The 20,971-nt window shown below is 40.6% G+C and overlaps 1 protein-coding gene across 4 annotated transcripts in view; it reads right to left on the bottom strand.

Moving 5' to 3' along the window:
• The window catches only part of MBP (myelin basic protein), a 112,293-nt gene that overhangs the window by 48,699 nt on the left and 42,623 nt on the right, over positions 1 to 20,971 (bottom strand). For all 4 annotated transcript variants that reach the window (XM_058045844.1, XM_058018226.1, XM_058045836.1 and 1 more), the window contains exon 3: positions 6,730 to 6,820. In XM_058045844.1, coding sequence (XP_057901827.1) covers positions 6,730 to 6,820 — 91 coding nt within the window. The remainder of the gene's footprint in view (positions 1 to 6,729; positions 6,821 to 20,971) is intronic.

The following is a 20,971-nucleotide window of genomic DNA, read 5'->3' as shown; positions in this document are numbered from 1 at the left end:
CTTAAAGATTTAGATTATGATACTGTGAAACACTGCATTAATTAATTAATGGCATGTTAACTAATCAGATGTCCAAGAGCTACCGTTACACTGTCTAAAGCACCAAATTGCTGCCAGGAAATAAATAATGTTTGAATGCTACTTTTAAGCACAGAAAAAAACCATAAAGATGAACCATAACCAAACCAACCACAGAACTAATATACAAGTTGCAAATATCTATATTTTATGAAAAACTTCAAACTTTAAAATAACAAAGAATCCTACCAGCTGGCCAGCTGCTGCCTCTGAACTCCTACATGTCACTTCCCACCACAGAACTTCTCTCAGCTTCATTTGTCCATATGTAAAAACTACACACAGTTTGCAGAAACCACTTTATGATATGTAAGATACACAAGATTCAGCCCTTTCCCTAAAAAAAACGATCTGCAGGTAAGCATGAAATACCAGGCCAGAAAAGGGAAAGCTGTGAGCTGTACCTCTGAGACCCAACAACTTGTACAAAAAATAGCAAATGGGTTTTTTATTAAAATGTAAATCTTATTAAAATGTAAATTCTTTCCACCTCAGAAAGCTAATCCAGGGTTGCTGTTGTAATTTTGATAAACCAGTGGTCTCTGGATGAAAGCAGACAGACCAAGTCTTGCAAGAAACTGGGAAAAGGAAAGAAGGTTAAGGAAAGTGGAAATAAATGGATAGCTGGAAACCCAGAACCATTACTTAGCTTATAATGAAAACCGACAGGACACTAAATTCTCCCATTTGCCTCTCAGGCAAGAGGAAATAACTGCAACACGGTAATAACACCTATTTGAGAACCATTTGCTGTCACACCAGATTGATTTTTTTTTGTGTAAGCTTGCCATTATTTTGCATTAAAGTCATAGCTCGTGTTCCACAATTGATTGTGTTTACAATGAAAGAAGCTTCCCAGTAAGGTCACTGAACTGCAATAACCCTCAGCTTTTAGCCAGCTCCTGACAGGACTGCATCACCTCCTGATAAAGGCCTTGTGCCTTCCAGCTCCTCCCTTCACATTCTGCCCCCTCCCTTTCTTAAGCAAGAATCAAAAAGCAAAAACGGGTACAGGAAAAGAGTGACATCCATACAGATGTAACATACAATAATTCACATTCCCAGGTTTCTCAGTATATTCTGTAAGACCAGAATACAAATTCTCTCATTTTAGAAGACACACTTTATAAACCAGCAATAAATCCTTAGCTAAGAAAAAACCCCAAACAACAACAACAAAAAACCCAAAAAACCAAAAAAACCCCATTCAACCAGAAAACCCAAACTGGCATTCAATACACAGCTTCAAAAAATTCCTAAGTTTGGATGCAGTGGGACCACAGTGAGGAAGACCCACAGCGAGTGTGACGGCATCTGTCAAACCACTACAGATGAAGTGCATGGAGAGAGAAATCCTTCATCCTGCGTGGGCTCACACAAGTCCCACAGGACATTCTGCGTGGGACACAGCAGCAGGCATCAGCATAAGCAAGAATCAGGGTGAGGCAGGGTCACTGTGGAATTGTGCTGAATGCACATTTTCTTGCTGTATCTCTGAGCTCTGCACACAAAAAGACACCTCAGGACGTACCCAATTCTGCAATTTGAAACAGCAGGATGGCATATGGTGCTGAAAAAGCTCTACAATAGGATCTCTCCTTTTAGAGGGGAAAAAAAAGTGTTCATTTCACCTCTTTTTAGTCAAAAAATGCAAAGAACAAACAAACTGAAAACCAGTCAAACAAAAAACCCCCATCAATGACAAATAACCAAAGCACAAAACCCCATTACCAAACCCAAACAACAACAAAACCCAACACCTCACAGTACAACTCCAGGTGCACAGCATGGATCCCTGGAAAGCTCTAAGCCAAAAGAAAAATGGCCACATCCAGATACAATTTTAGACCTGATCTACCAGATAGAAAAGGAAACTTTTGGGTTTGAAAAGACAAAGCCTTACTCTGTCTTTCCAAGTAAGATGTTTTTTACTATGAGGGTAGTAAAACACTGGAGCAGGTTACCCACAGATGTGGTGGATGCCCCATCCCTAGAAAGAGTCAAGGTCACATTGCACAGGGTTCTGAGGAACCCAATTTAATTCAAGGTTTCCCTGCCCATGGCAGGGGGTTAGGACTAGATGGCCTTCAAAGGTGCTTTCTGATTCAAAATATTCTATGATTCTATCACAAAAAGTTACCACACTTTGATTTTCATTGTCATCAGATTGGGGAATACCCACTATGCAACAATTCTCCCTACAAAAAAAATCTTGCTTGTAATTTTATGCTAATTCAACCTTATGGATAAAAAAAGAAAGTATAATTAAAAATCAGCATTTTTAATTTTCCAGGTAAATGTAATAGGGGTTGCAGCAAAGAAAGGAAGCTCCAGTCCTTCCAGTGGTCAGAATGACAGGCAGCTTTCCCCCCTGCTCCAGGCCTGACCACTGTAGGGTAGCATTGGAGCAAATAAACTTCCAAAAATATTCTCTGTAAGTAAGGCTAAGAGTCCCCTCCTGACCCATTTCTTTAAATGCAAAGCACCATAGCCAGCAAATTTCTTCTCTTCCCTGGACTGAGATGTAATGCAAAATCCTTTTCTGAGTAATACTAGCTGCAACAGAGACCATGTTGACTACGTGCAAGTTCAACAGAAGTTTGCAGTGAGCAAGACGTTCTAGCTCCACATCACAGATGCATATTCAGTATATATCAGACAACAGAACTCTGTTGGGTGCCACAAGAAAATCCTTTCAAAGGGCAAACAAAACTAACTCTTGTCAATTCAGAATTGCATAGTTGCAAATGCCATCACTGCGATGTCTTTTCTCTCCCAATACCCTTACCCTTCTGCTCCATTTCTCCACTCCACCCTCCTGTACAAAAAGTTCATTGCCTTTGAGATTTAGTTCTGTGAAACATAAGACACACCTGACTTGTTTGTTTCATAAAGCAGCTGGTACAATGTGGCTTCATCATTGGCAAGGTAATTTCATCTATACCCCAGTCTAAAAATAAATATTAAAGAGAAATGCAGAAGAGACTTCTGGAATGGTAATTCCCAAATTTAACCCATACAGAGAATAACAACAGGAAAACGAAGGCATTTAGGTGTGTTCACAGGTGTCCCTTTACAGTAGTGGATGAAACCTTGCTTGAATCTACAAAGAATGCTACCAGGTCTAGCAGACTTGAAGGAGAGCCCCACACTCAGTTCCTTACTATTGTGATATTTTCAATCAATAATTAATGTGTTTGCTTCCAAAATTGGAGCAGCTGATTGGGACTGCAGAAACCACATTTACTCTGAAAGGAAGTATTTTCAAAAAAACCCTATTCAAATGGCAGAGTTCATCAGGTATATTCTGCATAACAACCCTTAGCAACTGCATCTATTGCACGCTGTCCACAGCAGAGAAAGTTCCCTTGTCCTGCAAAGTCATTATTGTCACCTGGTCCACGCCACCGCTAACCCTGGAGCGTGAGGAGACAAGCGCAAACCAAGAGATTTCTGCCTCCTCTGCTGAAGAGCCCTGGAGCCGGCAGTCCAGGCACCCTGGTGGCTGCCAGGGGCTGGCAGCTACTGCCACCGGGTGGCTTCAGCGGCGAGGGACAGCCAGCGGGGCCGGGGCACGGCCAGCGGGGCCGGGCACAGCCAGGGGGGCCGGGGCACGGCCAGCGGGGCCGGGGCACAACCAGCAGGGCCGGGGCACAACCAGCGGGGCCCGGGGCACAACCAGCGGGGCCCGGGGCACAACCAGCGGGGCCCGGGGCACAGCCAGCAGTGCTAGGGGACAACCAGCAGTGCTAGGGGACAGCCAGCAGTGCTAGGGGACAGCCAGCGGGGCCGGGGCACAGCCAGCGGGGCCCAGGGCACGGCCAGCGGGGCCCAGGGCACGGCCAGCGGGGCCCAGGGCACGGCCAGCGGTGCTAGGGGACAACCAGCAGTGCTAGGGGACAGCCAGCGGGGCCGGGGCACAGCCAGCAGTGCTAGGGGACAGCCAGCGGTGCTAGGGCACAGCCAGCGGGGCCCGGGATCACGGCTCCTCCAGCGCCCGCTGTGCTGCCCCACACCAGGGCAGAGAAGGCTCTCAAGGGGGGCTGCCCTCTCAAAGGGGGCTCAGGGCTCCTCTGCTGCCCCTGCCAACCCTTCTGCAGGGGGTGGCATTGCCCAAAGAAAGCGAGGGAAGGGATCTCTGTGGAAAATAAATAAGTCACAAGTAGATAGTGATGTCTGTGAAAAGGGAAGGCTGAGGTGCACCCTCTCAAAGAGACTGGAGGCTATTAAAAATTCTTCAGAAGAGGGATTCTAGTCAAAGCTGGAGCTATAAATTAGCCAACTATTGGTGCATACTTGATGCTTGGTATAATTAGCATCACTAGGGAAAAAGCAAGAAATGAAGGATAGCTTGAAATAGATCAAGCCAGAGGGAGAATAACTGAGCAGGCTCTGTAATCATTTAAGTCACAGAACAACAAATAACTCACCTAGGGAAAACTGCTTCAAGCTTATCCTTTATCCCTATAAGATGTAAGAGTGTTTTAAGACATTGTCCAGAACTGCAGGGAAAGGCATATACAGCAGTCATTCTCAAGACAACATGAAACTTGTATCTATCAAAATATTCTCCCTGATTCTTACTTACCACGGTGGTTTCATTTGCACCTTCAGTCCACTTTGATTTACTCAATTGACCAGGGTAAGAGAAAATTATAGAGTCCATTTGCACTATACTTCCTCTTTTTTTATCCCCATTTTGACCTAATCTTAAAACCAAAAAAGCCCCAGACTGTAATTTGCAAAGTGGTAGGAAGGTTGATATAAAATACTGTAATCTGACTGGTTTTGCAGCTGGAAACAAATTTTCCTCCTGGTTGTGTTGAGTTATCAAAGGCTGATCAGTGTCTTATGTTAGTTAAGCAGCTCAGTTCACAGATTTGGAACATGGAAATATTTAGCAGTTTGTTAGTAAATCATTAGCTTTAAACACCACATAGAACATGTGCATGTTGACTTTCTTCAATTAGTTAAGGAATTTGTTGATCCAGGGTATGGATCACTGGATGGTGAGTTTAAACCTACCAACAATGAACTTCATGCTTAATTCCCATCTTTAAACACACAGTTCCCACATGGACCATAGACTTAAGTAACTACTGGGTTAGCCCACTGGTACACAGGAGCAGTGATCCAAATACACAGAAGGTTTAAATGCGTGAGATTTTGCTGGTAGAAAGAGGGAGATGGAGATCTCCCTGCTTTGCTGTCTCCACCCTTCTCACAGAAAGAAAAATGAGAGATCTGCACTGAGAAAGGACACAGTTTGAGGTGCACCTTACACCATGCCATGTGGCTTTGCAACCAGTCATACTGGATCTACTGCAAATAACTGGCAGAGCAAATGACAAAGAAATGAGGTAATAGCCTCAGCACCCACTTAGTAAAGTTGAAAGATAGTTCTAAAGTCCACTTGTGGATTCATCAGCCACTGGCACTGTATGATCAGTGTTGGAAATATTTGTACCAGGAATTCAGGTTCATATGCCAATCACACTGCATTATCTCACTGAGAAAAGATGATTTTAAATGGTTTCCATTATTAGTAAGAGAGACTAATTATTAATTCTTCATGCTCCATTCCTTTTGTACCTTGAAAGAAAAAAAATCCTTGCTGTATTCAAAAATACTTCACTCATCCAAAAGTTTTCAAGCTAGTCAGCCTTAGTAACATCCACATGATCAGCCTTGCCTTAACCTCTCCTGCATTAATGTTAGACTACTGCTTCTTCACTGGAGTTCTATTAGCATAAAATAAACCTTAAATTGTAAAAATAAGGTTTCCCTTATCAGGAAAATCATCTTCACACAGCAGGTGTTTGGGCACTGGAATGGGTGCTGAAGGGAAGTGCTCACAGCACCAAGCCTGACAGAGCTCAAGAACTGTCTGGACAATAATCTTAGGCACAGGCTGTGATTTTTGGGGTGCTCTGTGCAGGCCCAGGAGCTGGACTCAATGATCCTGATGGGTTCCTTCCAACTCAGCCAATTCTATGATTTCCTGTCTCTTTTCCAAAACTCAATGCAGAAGAAAAGGTCAAATGTAGCTTTCAGATCAAATAATAAAAATATCAGCAAGACCTATATGGAGAGCAGGGAAAGGATTCACAGAAAACACCAAGAGAAGCTCATTTAAAATTGAGGCCTCCAAGAATTCTCAAAGGTCACCCAGTCTATCCTTCTGGCACAAGATGATTACATCAGTTTAGACAGTTACTTGTCTAACCTGTTTTTCAAGGCCTGCAATGATGAATCTCCACACTTCCCAGATGATGTATCACAATGCTTTAGTATTTGTTTCTGTATTTCCCTTCCTGACATTTGATCACATCTTTCTTTCTGCAGTTTTAAGAATTCATTGCTTATCCTCTCCATTATGGATGGAGAGAAGTTTATTTTCCCTTACTGCATAAACCTTTCCTGCTGTTGAACACTTGGATTCAATCTTTCTTCTCCTCAGAGATTATTTGTTTTAGACTGCTGATCCCTCTTTGTTTTTTACTTGGTCCTTTACTCCATCTCTCGAGGTCTTTGTGGGACTGTGCAGCATGCACTCAAATGCTGTACATTAAGTAGATCACTGTGTCTTTGTGAGAATTCCCTTTGTGCCAACACATCAAATAACATTTTCAAGTTTTTGCAGTAACTCACCAAATACTTCATTGTCCTCTGACGACTGTTGTGTTAGTTTGGCTGCTTTTGGGCTCTCCTTAGGTGCTTCCTCCACCTTGGTTTCAGCGTTCTGCAAAACAAACATATACTGAGATTAGTCTTTCTTTGACAGCTCTCAAATAGAAACACTCTTCAAACTTCGTAATTGCATTCTTAATGAATACATGTGGTTTTGTTATCTATGCTACACATATGTGGTTTTGCAAAATATTAAGGAAAAATGCTCTCAGAAAAATCATGATTTTTCTTTTGAGTCTGTTTTAATCTATGTCAGTTGGAGAGGTAGAAAAGACATTTAAACAATAGAGATATCTTAAACCGTAACAGACTTTTAAGTTTCCACCTTTCCTCCTCATATTTAACTTTATTTCTATTGACATATTCCATGTTGACTTAGTGAACCATGAGATCAGAAGATAGTACACAAATATTTCTCCTTATACAGGAAAGGCAAGTGAGCTAGAGCTTCAAGTCATTAACCAATTCCTGTACTTGACTGTTTAAAGCACAAGGACTTACCTATTTCTGAAAGAAATTTGCCAGTTAGCTACCTGGTGTAATTAGAGATAAATCAACAGCTTTGGTGCTTAACTTGCCAGAAGTTAAAACATCTAATTCCCTACCTAGAAAAGTCTGAGGAAAACATACACTGTGAAACATTGAGTTTTAAATATTTCTATTTCTACTGAAGAAAAAATAACTCTTGTTTTAAAAATGTTTTACTTTAGTACTCAAGAGAAACATATTCACATGCTTACAGCAATGCATACAGTAAACTGCACAAGCAGTCAGCTGTTGAAAGATGGATATGAAATGACTGATACAATATTAAATATTACTGTAAAGAGTTGACAAAGAGTTGAGGAAGGAATAAAAGAGAAATGTTTTATGCCTATGCTTTTTGAAGGATACATATTGCTCTATTCAAGTACATGCTCATTAGGAAGACTTTGTGTGATGTTTTGAGAAATACAATTTTTAACTCTGACATATATTTGAAAAGGCTGCTATACAATCTGTTCATGAAAAATTACCATCTCTGCTATCAGAAACATAGCACACTTTCAAATTTCTCTTATTTCCCCTTATTAATAACAATAGGGAAGGTGTCAGAAAGTAGGCAGATTAAGTCTGTTAAGTTCCCTATAGAACAGTGGAGTGCAAACTTAAGGCACATAAACTCAAAAGATGTTGAAGCAAGACAGCAAGAGTTTTCAGAAGGAAATGAAAGATGGACCTAGCAAGCCTACTGGTGTCACACAGCAGCTGACAAGAACTGGGAAAAGCAGAGACAGAGAAACTGCCTCAGAGGAACAGTGCAGGTCCTTCCTGAAGCAGGAAGGACATGCAAAAGTGAAAGGATTCTGCACTCCCTCAAGGCACCAAGGACCTGAGTGTGTCCCATGCAGAAAACCCATCAGCTTGGTACCTCTCAGAGCTGAGGAGGGAAGTCAGTTTTAGCAGATGCTCACCTCAGTCTGGCTTAACTAGCATCCCTTGGGAACATGGAGGGACCCAGCCAGAAATCAGTAGTGGCTATACTGGGAAACAACTTGCTTTGGGTAAACAACTTCATGATCAGCACAATCAACTTAAGTCCTGTCCCCAGAGACATAATCTGTCAGTTGTGCAGTTTGAAATGCTGTCCACTCAGACAAGGGACATGGACTAAGGTCTATGATGGTTGACAGGACCACCTGCATTTAGAGGCCACTGATTCTGTAGGCTGCATATTGGAGTCAGGTTCTCCATCCTATTTTTACTTGCTCTACAGTGAGCAGCAAATCAACTACATCTTTGTTGTACAGAGAAATGGAGACGAGCAGTCAACTCTGAAAAAAAGCAGAAGAGGACATCTGCTACAGCAGGGTAAGTCAATCCCAGAGGCAAAGCAAAACACTAAAAACTGTGCTATCATGGATGAGACAAAATTAGTACATTTAGATGATCAGAAGTTCAGGGTTATCCCAAATGAAGGGGACAGCTGAACTGCTGATCAGAGCTGTTGCTCTAGGCTTGGTAAAGACAGTCCTTGTTAGCTCCATCTTTAATTGTATTTCATCATGTTTAGTTTGTGGTAAAGCTGGTGGTACAGGAGGGGAGGGATTGCTGCTCTTTATGCTCTCGTTCCTCTTGGGAAATAGCTGAGAGTGTGTAACCTGCTGCAAGGCATCGGGAGCAGCAGCAGCAAAACACCATCCAGCCGACACTCAGCTGTGTCTGGGAAATGTGCTGTCACTCCAAGCTCTTACCGGGGAGATGTTTGCATCCCTTACTTTGAAAACAGGGTTTGGGCAGTCTCAGGGAAGTTAGAAAGACTGAACTCTGAGACATTTTGGTTTGACTTAAATCACTGGAAAGAACTACACAGCAGCTGTGCTGTCTGCTCCCTGCATAAGGCACAATGCTGGTGCTGACAGATGCCAGCTCCAAGATGTTGACAGCAAAGTTCTGTGATGCATCAGCCTAAAACATGACAGTGTATGGTTGGATATAATTCTGCTTGGCATGCCTTCTCAGCCAAAATGCAAACTTTCAAAAGACTTCTTTTGCTTTATTTTTTGGAGGAATCTACTCAACACATTATTGCTGGCACATATAATACTTGTATTACCAAAATCAGTACAAGACATATCACTGCAAAAGAACAATCAATGATCCAGATGCTTCAAACCAAGCTGTATTGAAAAAAAAAAAAAAAAAAGGCCAAAAAACTTGGTCAATTGCTTGATTCCCTTTTTCTATTTTCTAAAAAATATAACTGTCTCCATCCTTGCAATCAATGAAGAGAAAAAGTAAAAACACATTCCCTTACAGTGCCTGAGCTGTGCCAGAGGAGATTCTTTACCAAGAGTTATAATGTGTTTTATGCTGGGTATAAAATAAAGGCCCTTTGTACATAACAGAGTAAACATAATTCTACCTAGCTCCTTCAGGCTGAATACTCAATGCAATTTCAGAAGTGATGGGGAAAATAGATTTCTTTTACAGTATCAGTTCCCAGGAGAGTAGATAGTACCTGATTTTAGCATGAAATAAATATTATATAGGCCTAAAATCACAAAAAACTGTCTCCCCCAAAAAACATCTCCTTGACTACTCATGTTCCAAAATACCATAAAATACCTAAGGAGCAAACCAGCAGCTACTGCATCATAACAGTTGGTGACAGACTAGAATCCCTTCTATTATTTCATAAAGCAGTTTCAAAATAAGATGTGCACATACACTACAGCTCTATATACATTAATATGTATAGATACAGCTGCTCTTGACTCAGATCAGATAAAAAATAGAATTGCATTATAATCTGCCTCAGTTTTAGAAGATATTTTTGGCCAACTTTCCACTGTAGCTGTCACCTGGTGCCTTATGACTCAGTTCACCTGTTTTCCCATTATCCACCATGGCACACCACAGTGTCCATATTACACAGCATTTTGAAACTTTGATAGGCAACTATACAAATAACCAGTAGGCATTAAAATATTTGCAGCAAATGAAGAGCAATATCAAAAATGTTATATATATAAATGTTATATATACACCCATTAGTGCAAGAAGAGGCTACTTGTACTTTGTTGCTATCAGTGCCTACTTAGATGATCTTTACTTATTTGGGCAATATTAAGAAATCCTTAATATTTAAGTACAGTGGGCTATGCTCTGCAAGTACTACAGTGTCAGGCCAGGTTAAAAAGTGCAGTGAGGCATATTACATTTAGAGAAGCAGCTAAGTCCTCAAGGAATAATAGGCCTTGGAAATGGAAAGTTGTACTCCAGAGTATTCAAGCCAGCTTTTTAACTACATTGCCATTTTTGCATACTAGTTAGGAAGGATTTGTTTCTTTTCCTTTAACCACAAAGCTATTACTCAATGACTTAGTTTTCTAAGTGACAAAACCACAAAGAAAAGTTAAAACTTTTCATCAGAGATAAAATGATTGTTCAAGAAGTGTTATGTCTCAATGAGAATTAAAGAAATCCAGAGTGAAGCATAGTTTCATACTGTCTGTGCTTTCATTCCTGCCTTTTACACTCTACTCCTTTTTCTTATTATATATATTTAGCTATTATGTTTAACTCCATTCCAATAGCACAAGTGAAAAGAGCTAAAATTCCCTTTCTTGTCAGAAAAGTGCCACACAGGTATCAAAAGCTGCAGCAAGACGACACAGACTGAGAGCATGAGCAGCTGCTTTTGCAGCACAGACGTTTCTCCAGTTCCTTCTGTCATTCATTCCTGCCCACAGCACATTACCTTCCCTCCACAAAACCCAGCAGCACTGGGGGCATGGTTATTGATTCTTCCCCCATGCCACATCTACAAAACTAAGATAAACAACAGGCACCACCTCAAAAGACAGACGAGAGTTTCTAGTGGATAAAACTAGATTTGACTGGTAATAAACCTTCATTTTGAAATAACAGAAAAAGAGTATATTGTTGAAGGCAGTAACAAATCTGGATAATCTAAATCCATAGCAGTAGATCATACTGCTCCAGTCTCAGCTGAAGAACTCTGTAAAACATTCCTGATTTTCCATTTCTGCAATGATATTCCCCAGAACTCTACCACGCAAGGCTACCTTTCATTTAATATTCATAAAATGTATGTATGATGTTCAGGCTATAGTAAACCTTCAGGACAATCTATATATTATCTCTTCTCAGAAATAACTGATTTTCCACAGAGTTCAGGGGAAAAGTAAGGAAATTCTTTAAAACATTAATATGTGCTCCTTCAAAACTGTGACACTAACAGAACTGAGACACGTATCAGTAAGTCTGTCAAATGCAGAGATTCTTCTCTAAATACCAAATATTGCTGCAATCAGCAGGGCAGGATGAAAGTCAATTTTAAAAGTAATAATTTCCCAGTAATTTTTGTATTCTGCATCCCAGATTAACAATGTTGCTGCCATAAATTCTGGAGAAATTCCTTGCTGCTTCTTATCAGACACCTTAATCAGTATCAAAATTTTTAGCTCCTCTTCATGGAGAGGAATTTCTACACAGAACAGCTTAACACAGTCAAACAGATGAGATGCTGTGGACCACACTTATTAGCAACAGGAATTAATGGAATGGCAGCTGGCCCTCTTCAGGTGAGCTGGTATCTCCTGGACCTGCATTAACAACTATGTTCAAACATATTCTTGAACTAGATCATTAGTTATTCCTAAATCTGCAGATTTCCTAAACACCTTTCTTTTCATACAGAAACTCAAATTCACACTAGCAAGCACCAGGCCCCTGGCACTGAGGCTGAATAGTCAATTTTAACCATGTCATACTGGCAGATTTGTACTCCTCAAACAAGACTACAGCCACCATTCAGAACAAGGTTATGCCAGACTGAAGATGGGCTCGTGCTATCTATACAGCTCCAAACTCTTGTAAACATTCCAGGAACTCCTACACCAGTTTGTTCTTCAGTCCCCACTAGCCAAGAGAAGGATGCAAATGTTATCATTAATTTTCAATTAAATAAAATAACTCCTTTAAACATCAAGCAAATCACAATCATTATGTCCTGCTTTCTATTACATCTTGTTTTCTCAGTTTAATTTTAATTTCTACAGATTTTTTACATGCAGTTTCTAAAGTGCAAGACTCACAATATCCTCTACTTCATAGTTTCAACAAAATTCCCATGCATGTGTCAAAATCTTATTTAAGGTGTAAGAAAGAAAAAAATTATGACAGAGTGATGGAAAAAGAGAGGGCTAGAGTTTCCAAGGACAGTTTTCTGTTCCTCTCATCTTCAACAGCACAGTGCTACTGCTGCTGTCACCAAAAGAAAACTTCAAAAGAAGTTGCAAACAAAAGGATTCTCATCACTAAAACCCAAGGCACTTTTAAAAAGGTCTGAGACATCTCAAACACATTATGCAGAACTTTGAAGAAACTAATTCAGTCTATTTTGAATCTTTAAAATACCAAGTACAAAAACCACTGAATTCCATCTCAAAAATTTGCTCCATTCCGCATTATGGTTCCATGCTATCTAGCTATGTGCTTACCTTCTTTTATGAAAAGCTTTTTAAAACTACTTCTGTTTATGGAGAAGTTTCACAGAATATTCTGAGTGGAAAGGGACCCACAAGGACCACTGAGTCTGACTCAAGCCAGTGGCCTACACTGGGACTCATGACTTTGGTGTTATCAGCACCCTGCCCTATGTTGTTACAAACTGGGTTAATACAGAGAATATCTCACGTGTAAATGTTTCTGACCACACTAGGGTTCTCATATTTTAGAAGTGAAGTCTCTTTAGCTCAGAATATAACAGATAAAGATAATTTATGGACCTACAGTGTGCTACTAGTCAGCTTTCACTAGTCCATATAGTCTTCCCCTATGCTGAGGATGGAATTTCAAGCATGTAATTAGGAAGCAAATGAGGGATTACGTTACTGTGCCCATACAAGTCACAGAGGCCAAAGGCATTTGGGAGCAATGACAGTGCTCATTTGGGAAACAAAAGCTAAATAAAAAACAAGTCAGGCAACCCCATGCAAGACTCAAGAGGTTTGCATTAATACTGTGAACTGGAAAAAAAAAAAAATCTCAGGTGCCCTGTGCATAGGGGCAGAGGGAGCAGAAAAGATATTTGAGTGACGTTTTACTTTGTAGGTACTTCTAAGGTACTGCCATGATCAGGAATCCTCCTAGAACCACAAGGAATTAGCAAACCAAGTAAAGACAAGACACAAAAATACGCTCTGGGTCAATATTTTCAATTTCAAGCAACTGTCTTTCACTCTGTGCACATTAACCCTGAAACCATACCTAGGAAACCCAGATGTGAATCACATCAAAGTCAGACAAGCACAGGCAGGGCTGTGACTTGTTATTTCCTCTGCCAATCCCACCCTGGTCCTATGGGGCACAGCAACCATCACCACACCAGCTGCACAAGCCGTGGTGTGGCAACAGAAGATGAAACTGTGAAGAGCAGTACAAGGACCTACACCCACACCTGGGAACATAGTGAGGTTCAACAGCCTCCAGAATACCTGGAACTAACAAATTAAAGAGCAGGGGTTACCTGCTTTGAACCCAGACAGGTTTTCTACAGCTCCACTGCAAACAGCATCCGGCAGGCACACAGATGGAAGTAGCTCCTAATCTCAGGAATCAAAGAGGAGTCACAACAACACTCAAGGGACAAAATCAAAAACAGGTACTTTGGACACCAAGCACAAGAGCACATCTCTTTTAGAAAGTGTTCAAGCTGATTTCCAGAGTAGTCTGAAAAGTAGTAGTCTGATATTGACAGCTGTCAATATCAATGCCTTCACAGCCCATTCATCATCTTTATCTCATCTAAACTGAGTGCAAATTTACTCACCTTTAGGCACTTATTTTAGCCACATGGTACACAGGTGCAAATATTTCACTCTGTTTTTCAAGAAAAGGATGTGGCTTAAGTCAAAAACACAGTGTTGATACTGCAGCCTCAATCCTCGGTTCACCTCCTTAAAAGCGTCATAAATCCATTGAACAATGTCAGTGTCTGGCCCCAGCAGACTGGTAAGTTTCAAATGCCACCACATGAGGTCCTTCTGAAGGGTTACAACAGAAGTGTACAACAGCAATCATGTTTTCTTCCCAGCTAATGAGAGCACTTCCATATTCCAGCAGATTGATAAAATCTGAGTTCATATATCAGGATACCAATATACCAGAAAAAGATACTGAGCATCTGATTATCTATTGTGAAAGTACAATAGAGATGCAAAAACCAGCAGCTAGGTACAGAATGATGTCCAATAATTAACAGGTGGAAAAAAACCCAAACCAAAGCCATTAAAAAAAAGGTGCAAAATAACAATCCACTAGCCAGGGAGAAAAGATGAGAACTATTTTGAGCTTTTTTTTCAGGTAAAAAATGTCTTTCAACCTCATACATTGAACTTCTCATATCAGAGGTCTCCATTTGGCAGTTTGCAATGAATAAAGATCAAAATGATTGCCTCATAATTAGAAATCCTCAGTCCTGAATCCTCCTCAGGGGCCTATAGAGGACTGAGGACGGCAGTGGACCTGGTGATTTGCACTTTTTATCCACAAGAAGAGATGCAGAAGGGGTGGCAGCTGTGTGGGTGGAGCACATCTGGGAGACCATTGCATGGTTCCAAACCATCCTGTAGTGTAGAAGTTACCTGATGTCATGATACACAGAGGAAAGGCACCAGTCCTTTTGCAGAATATCCCACCAACCATGGCTATGTAAACCTGCATTGCTGCATTTGCATGATGCTTATGGTTGTTTAAAAAAAATTAAAAATAAGAAATTAGGCCTGAAGCAGTGTCCAAATCTGGTTCATCAAACACAAGGATGGATGTCTGCAGTAACCCAGGAACAAGAGGATATTCAGAGTGTGTTAGATAGGTAAAAAAAGTTTTTTTTAAAAAAATCAGTTAAATCCTATTTATCTTCTTCCATTATCTTGAAGGTATTTTGAGTGAAATATATTATAAAATGAAAGCTATTACAGAGCATCTCAGAAATATTCCCTGAAAAAGTGTCAAACCCAAGAACAGTAAACAACTACTAGAGACGAAGCTTTCTGCTGCATTACCAGCAAAACATCTTTTCTCGGCCCCTAGGTGTGAAAATGTTCTGGCTTTTGCAGTACCCCAGCTGACAGTGCACAGGTATTTTTTGACAAAAACCCAGCACAGCTGACATCCTGACTCTGCAGCCCGTGTTAACGTTGTCCGCAGGAGAGAAGTGAACATGTGACTGTGGGAGCCACAAAGAGCTGAGGCACAACTGTGCCAAAAAAACCATGCACAGCAGGAACTCGGCGCCTAACACGAGAGGTTCGCTCTGCCCGGCTCCCCAGCAGCAAACCAGGCTGCAGGGAAGGCAGAATTTCACTTCTGGTATTTCATTCCTGATTCCATTACGTGCATGAACCAGTCCTTCAGCGTGCAAATTAATTACACAGAACATGTGTCTGGGTCATTTCCTCAACACGGATGCAGACTGGCTTTCTTCAATAATAAAAATACTTTTGTAGTGCTTTCTCTAAGGTTACAGAAAGAAGACAAAAACAGTAGACAACTTCAGAACACTTTCTCACTGTTCTACTCACAGTGGGTAAGAGATACAACAGACTAATTCAATCCCCTTTGAGCTTAATGAGTATGAAACACACTCTGAAACAACTGCCAGAGAACACCAAACATGAACTTTCAACTTCTTGAATTTAATTTTCACTTTCAAGTCTCTAGCTCATGAGGAAAGAAAGCTCAAAAGCAGCTATGTAAAAAGAATTCAAAAACATTCAAAATTACATCACTTCAACTCCCTAAAAACTACCACAACATTTTCAGCATTTAAAAGCAAAATTTACTTTTATTTGCCAAGAATTAAATTCAACATCAAGCAGTTAATGTTAGAACAGAGATTTTTCAGCACACTGAAAGTGCTTTAGGTCACTTGGCAGTCTCTAGCCCCATGAAGTACTTTTCTAGGCCAAACCTAAGAATAATTGTACATACAAGTTGCCTGATGCTAAAACACATTACATTTCCCTGCAAGATTTGTAGGTTCCAAGAAAATTCTGACCACTGTACTCATCAATGTTTCTGAACTGGGATAAAAGAAAATTACCAGATTTTCTTAAATTTTGTACAAAAAGAGTTTTTTGGGGTTGGTGGGTTGTTAAGAAGACAATTTTGCCTTTCCAAAGTGGCAAGGTATTTTGACACAGACATTTCAGCTCATCATTACCATGCACTCCTGCCAAGATCCCAACTTTTTCCCATCACCAAAGAATGTGTCCTCCCTCCTGACCATACCTATAAGCAGGGCTGCTCCCAAAACTTTTTGGTCCCTCAAGGAACCGGACAAGGGGCGAAAGAAGGGCTAAAAACAATCCATCTTAGTAACATAAGGTGGAAGAAAGAGAGAAAATAGAACCAAACCAGCTCTGGGGTCCAATCCACCAGAGAGCTCCTCCCTCACTCCAGTCTGTATGGGAAAAGGAGGTTTGCTGTGTAACACTTGGTTAAGGGGGAAGCTGCCATGATCCTGCCACCATAGAAAACAAGACCTTGGTGCGTATCTACCTGTCTATCCATCCAAGACAGAAAATTACTTTTCTATTTCCCTGTTTCATTTAAATAGGCCAATGTTAAGTGCATGATCTTGCAAGAAAATGAGTTTTATTGCTCTGTGTTCCCAGAATGTGCATACGTCCTCTGTCTAGGGTAAATAAAGGCACAAACACCACTTAGAACAAAATGTTTTCAAATGTCAAGACCTACAGGGCCAATGTTTACAAAATAATCAACTCAACTGCCTTTTTCAAAATGTAAATAAAGATTTCTTTTCAGATCAGAGGTTGAAATGCATTTGGAGTGGAAGCAAGGGGGGATTTTATAGTTAAGAGAAACTGCTAAAGGCAGTTTGTATAATTGCAAAACAGTGGTATGACATCTTTTCACTCCCACATAAGTAAATTTTAAAAAATATCAAGCAACGTGCGAAGATAAGTAAAGACATCGATCATGTTATCAAGGATCGCTTTATCAATATACTCAAAAATAGTTCTCCACTTAGGACTACATTAAAAAACCCATATATTCTACTAAAAAAATCATTAGAAACATTAAGATACTAAGTTTTAACAAAAGTTTGAGTCTAATGCAGTCTCACCAGGAAAGTTAAGACACTAGGCAAAACTGAGCATTTGCTTGATAGTTCATGGAATCAACCTCTGCCTTCGGCCCCATTCACCACATCATTTCATGGAATTTTGAAAAAGCATTGATCAGATTGCCCATGTGACATGCCCACATCTGCACATTACAGTCTGGGCTGCATTAGACTGTAAGTGTGCTTCAGAGGAGGGCACATTTTTTCCAAGGCTCTTCTTGTCTTCACCACCCTGTGCCCTTCGTTTGCCAACCCATTCCATCCCTTCCCCACTTGCCTGGGTTATCATCTCTCTCTCCCTTATATTTCCTAGTTTAAAGCTCTCCTCACCAGCTTGACCAGCCTGATGGCAAAGAGGCTTTTCCCTGACTGGGTCAGGTGGATTCCATCTGAGCAGTCCCTGGCCCTCAGAGAGGGATTCCATGGCTGCAAAAGCCAAATGCCTGCTGGCAGCATCAGCTGTGCCACCAGCTGCTGACCTCTAGCATCCACTCACTTCTGTCCAAGCCCTGCGCCCTCACTGGGAGCACCAGGGAGAAAACCTTGGCTCCTGTGCCCTTGTTCCTCAGACCCAGAGCCATATAACCAGTCTCAGGACCCCGACACCAGTGTCAAGGCTGTCCCCATACCAAGGAAGAGAGGTAGGGGGTAAGAGCACAAGGATTTCACAAGCCCCCACCAGCATCACCACACCACCATGGACCCAAATCTCTCCCCTAGAAGAGAAAATACATGAGATGGAAAAACAGTGTGCACAGTAATGCAGCTGCACCTTATGTAATGACCCTGGATTGATATTGATAATATTGACAAAAAGGAAAGAGGGACCATTCGTTTTTAGAACCATATTAAAGCCCCTCAAGGAGTCTGTTTCTCAATGTGCTTATAAAGACCTGAAGTTACCTCCCGTTCCCATACCTCACCACAGACATTACAAGTTTCTCAGAAGTATTAGTCACCTTTGCAAATATTTTTATAGATCATTTTAAGAGGTAGAGCTTGCCCAGAAACTCTCAGCAACTTCAATTCTCACACAAGTCAACCAGCAGGAAGCAACAGAATGATAAATGCTAATTTTTGACTTTAAAATCATCTTTCAGGAACAGCTACCTCTTCAGAAAGCTACAATACCATTCCAGAGATTTGTTCATCTGATTTCCAACTATAGGCCCAAATAGGGCTGACCTTTCTTTCAGCAGCCCACTGTAAGCCTTTCAAGTATAAATCAACTTCTAACTAACAGATAGCTGTCAAAGGTACATAAATAAAACTCCTTACTAGAACACAGAGAAATAACCCAGGAGATATTTCCTAAGAAACAAAGAATATACATGTATGTAATGTAATGGAATGCATGCAATACTTACATGAATATTTTTTTAAAAAGCAACTTCAAAACACCTATTAAAATTAATTTATAGTTTTGTTTAAGACACTTGAAGAAAGCACAATAAGGATTCCTTCCTCATTTTTCCTAGTTACCTTAACAACCACAAAATGCAAAATCTGAAGAGGAGATTACCTGATTTCAGAAATATTCTAGCTGTCAGTCATTTTTCAAGAAACTGTCTAAACTGAACCAGAAAAAGTGTCATAAAGCAAATAACTCAAAACAGTGCACCTAATTAGCACTAAAGCAATAGAACCCAAGTCAGGAGAACGTCAAAAAATCTAACCAAAACCAATCCACGCCAACCACAAGGAAGAAATTTCAGAGCAATAGAACACAAATCCCTCAAATTCTCTCAACACAAATAGAAACTGCTCCCATTCACTGCTGGCTTTGACTTGTGTGTCCTTTCTCAGGAACAGAGGAGCAGAGCCCTTGCTGGCATGATTATTTCCCTTTCACAAAGTTCACATGCACCAGACATGTGATAGAGCAGCTTTGGTGGGCACCGGGAGTCCAGCCAGGGTCAACCCACCACATTTTCTGAAAATAAACAAGAGAACAATGCTTCCCTACATGTTTTAAGCCAACACAGAGGCACTCTCACAAAAACTACTGTGCAGAGTTACAACTGCACCAATATTAGAAGAAAAATGGACCATTGTAACACACATGTATGAAGCTGCATGCTGAAATATTAACTTACATATTCAACAGGTGAACTTTCCCATTTCAGAAGGGAATAATGAAGTCGAAGAGGCAAAATATTTTGGAAAAAAAGCACAACAAACACGATTGTTTACCCAAACATGCCCAGAGAGATGACGTTTTAATTTTTTTATTTTCAGCCTGTTTAAAATGTCCAAATGAGCATTCAAATTGTATTGACCACTATGAGGGGGAAAACAACAACACATTCTGAAGATCTGGATGTTAATGAATGGCAGAAGCCAATTTCATTAGCTGTCCCACAATTCAGCATCTGATCACACTGGGGCTTGCAGGCATTTTAAGGGCTGTCACTCAGAGCCTGACCTGTCACTGTGTTCTGGTTACCAAGCCACCATCTGGTTTATTCTACCAGTGGCACTAACACCTCCAGATTTTGGTGCCCTCCTCTGGAGCACACATACAGTGTAATTCGGCCCAGACTGTAACATGCAGATGTGGGCATGTCAGATATGCATTCTGATCTATGCGTTTCCAAAATTCCATAAAATGATGTGGTGAGCTTCCAGCAAATATCAGTGATTTCATATGCAAGGAGTACAGCTAAAATGTTACATTTTTCTCCACATATCAGTAATTTAACATGTTCCTGACCCTCAGAAATAATGATGTCAAGTTAACTATTGCTGCTTACCACACTGAACTAGGGGTAAGACAAACCTTGAGAGGCCAAGGAAATGACTCACTCAGATCTCACACTCAGTGCTTCTTCAGTCCCAGGTGACACCTGATTCATCTGCAAATACCTGCTATTACTCACCTGGAACTAGGAAAGGTTTTCCTGTGGAGTTAATTGCTGCCATTTCTGTACACCATATAAAAAAGACTGTGGTCAGTAAGCATCTATCCAAAGTGTCTCCAGATGGCAAATATGACAAGATACATGCTCTATAACATAAATGGATCATAAGCCTGTCCTCATACATTTTGCAAAGCATAAGCAGTTAATTTAGTAACTGAATTTAAAAAACCCTATCAGCCCAATACACAATCCTGTTCTTCAGGGACATTTCTTGTTTTGTTGCAGAGACAGTATGGTTTTAAACAGCTGTAGCTACCATTTTCCAAATATATAAAGTCAAACAAAGAAACTAAACTCGAGAAAGATCAAGCAATATAAATCTCATACTGACTGTGAGATAAATTTCCATTTTCTCTAATATCATTGTAAATAAGTATCAGAAGTGATGACATTGAAACACTCATGTGCATGTACAGACAGGAGAAATGGTTAAGACCAGAAATACAATTTGTGAGCAACCAGCTTATTACTCAGTGAGCCAAAAAACAAATAGAAACTGTCATTTAAAAAGATCACAGAATCATTCAGTATGCTGAGTCGGAAGGGACCCACAAAGATTGTCACATCCAACTCCTGGCCAAAAATCACACCATGTGCCTGAGAGCATTGTCCAAACACTCCA

This window comes from Melospiza georgiana, chromosome 1, assembly GCF_028018845.1.
Source record: "Melospiza georgiana isolate bMelGeo1 chromosome 1, bMelGeo1.pri, whole genome shotgun sequence".
Lineage (NCBI taxonomy): Eukaryota > Metazoa > Chordata > Aves > Passeriformes > Passerellidae > Melospiza > Melospiza georgiana.
This window is presented reverse-complemented; position numbering and strand designations above follow the sequence as displayed.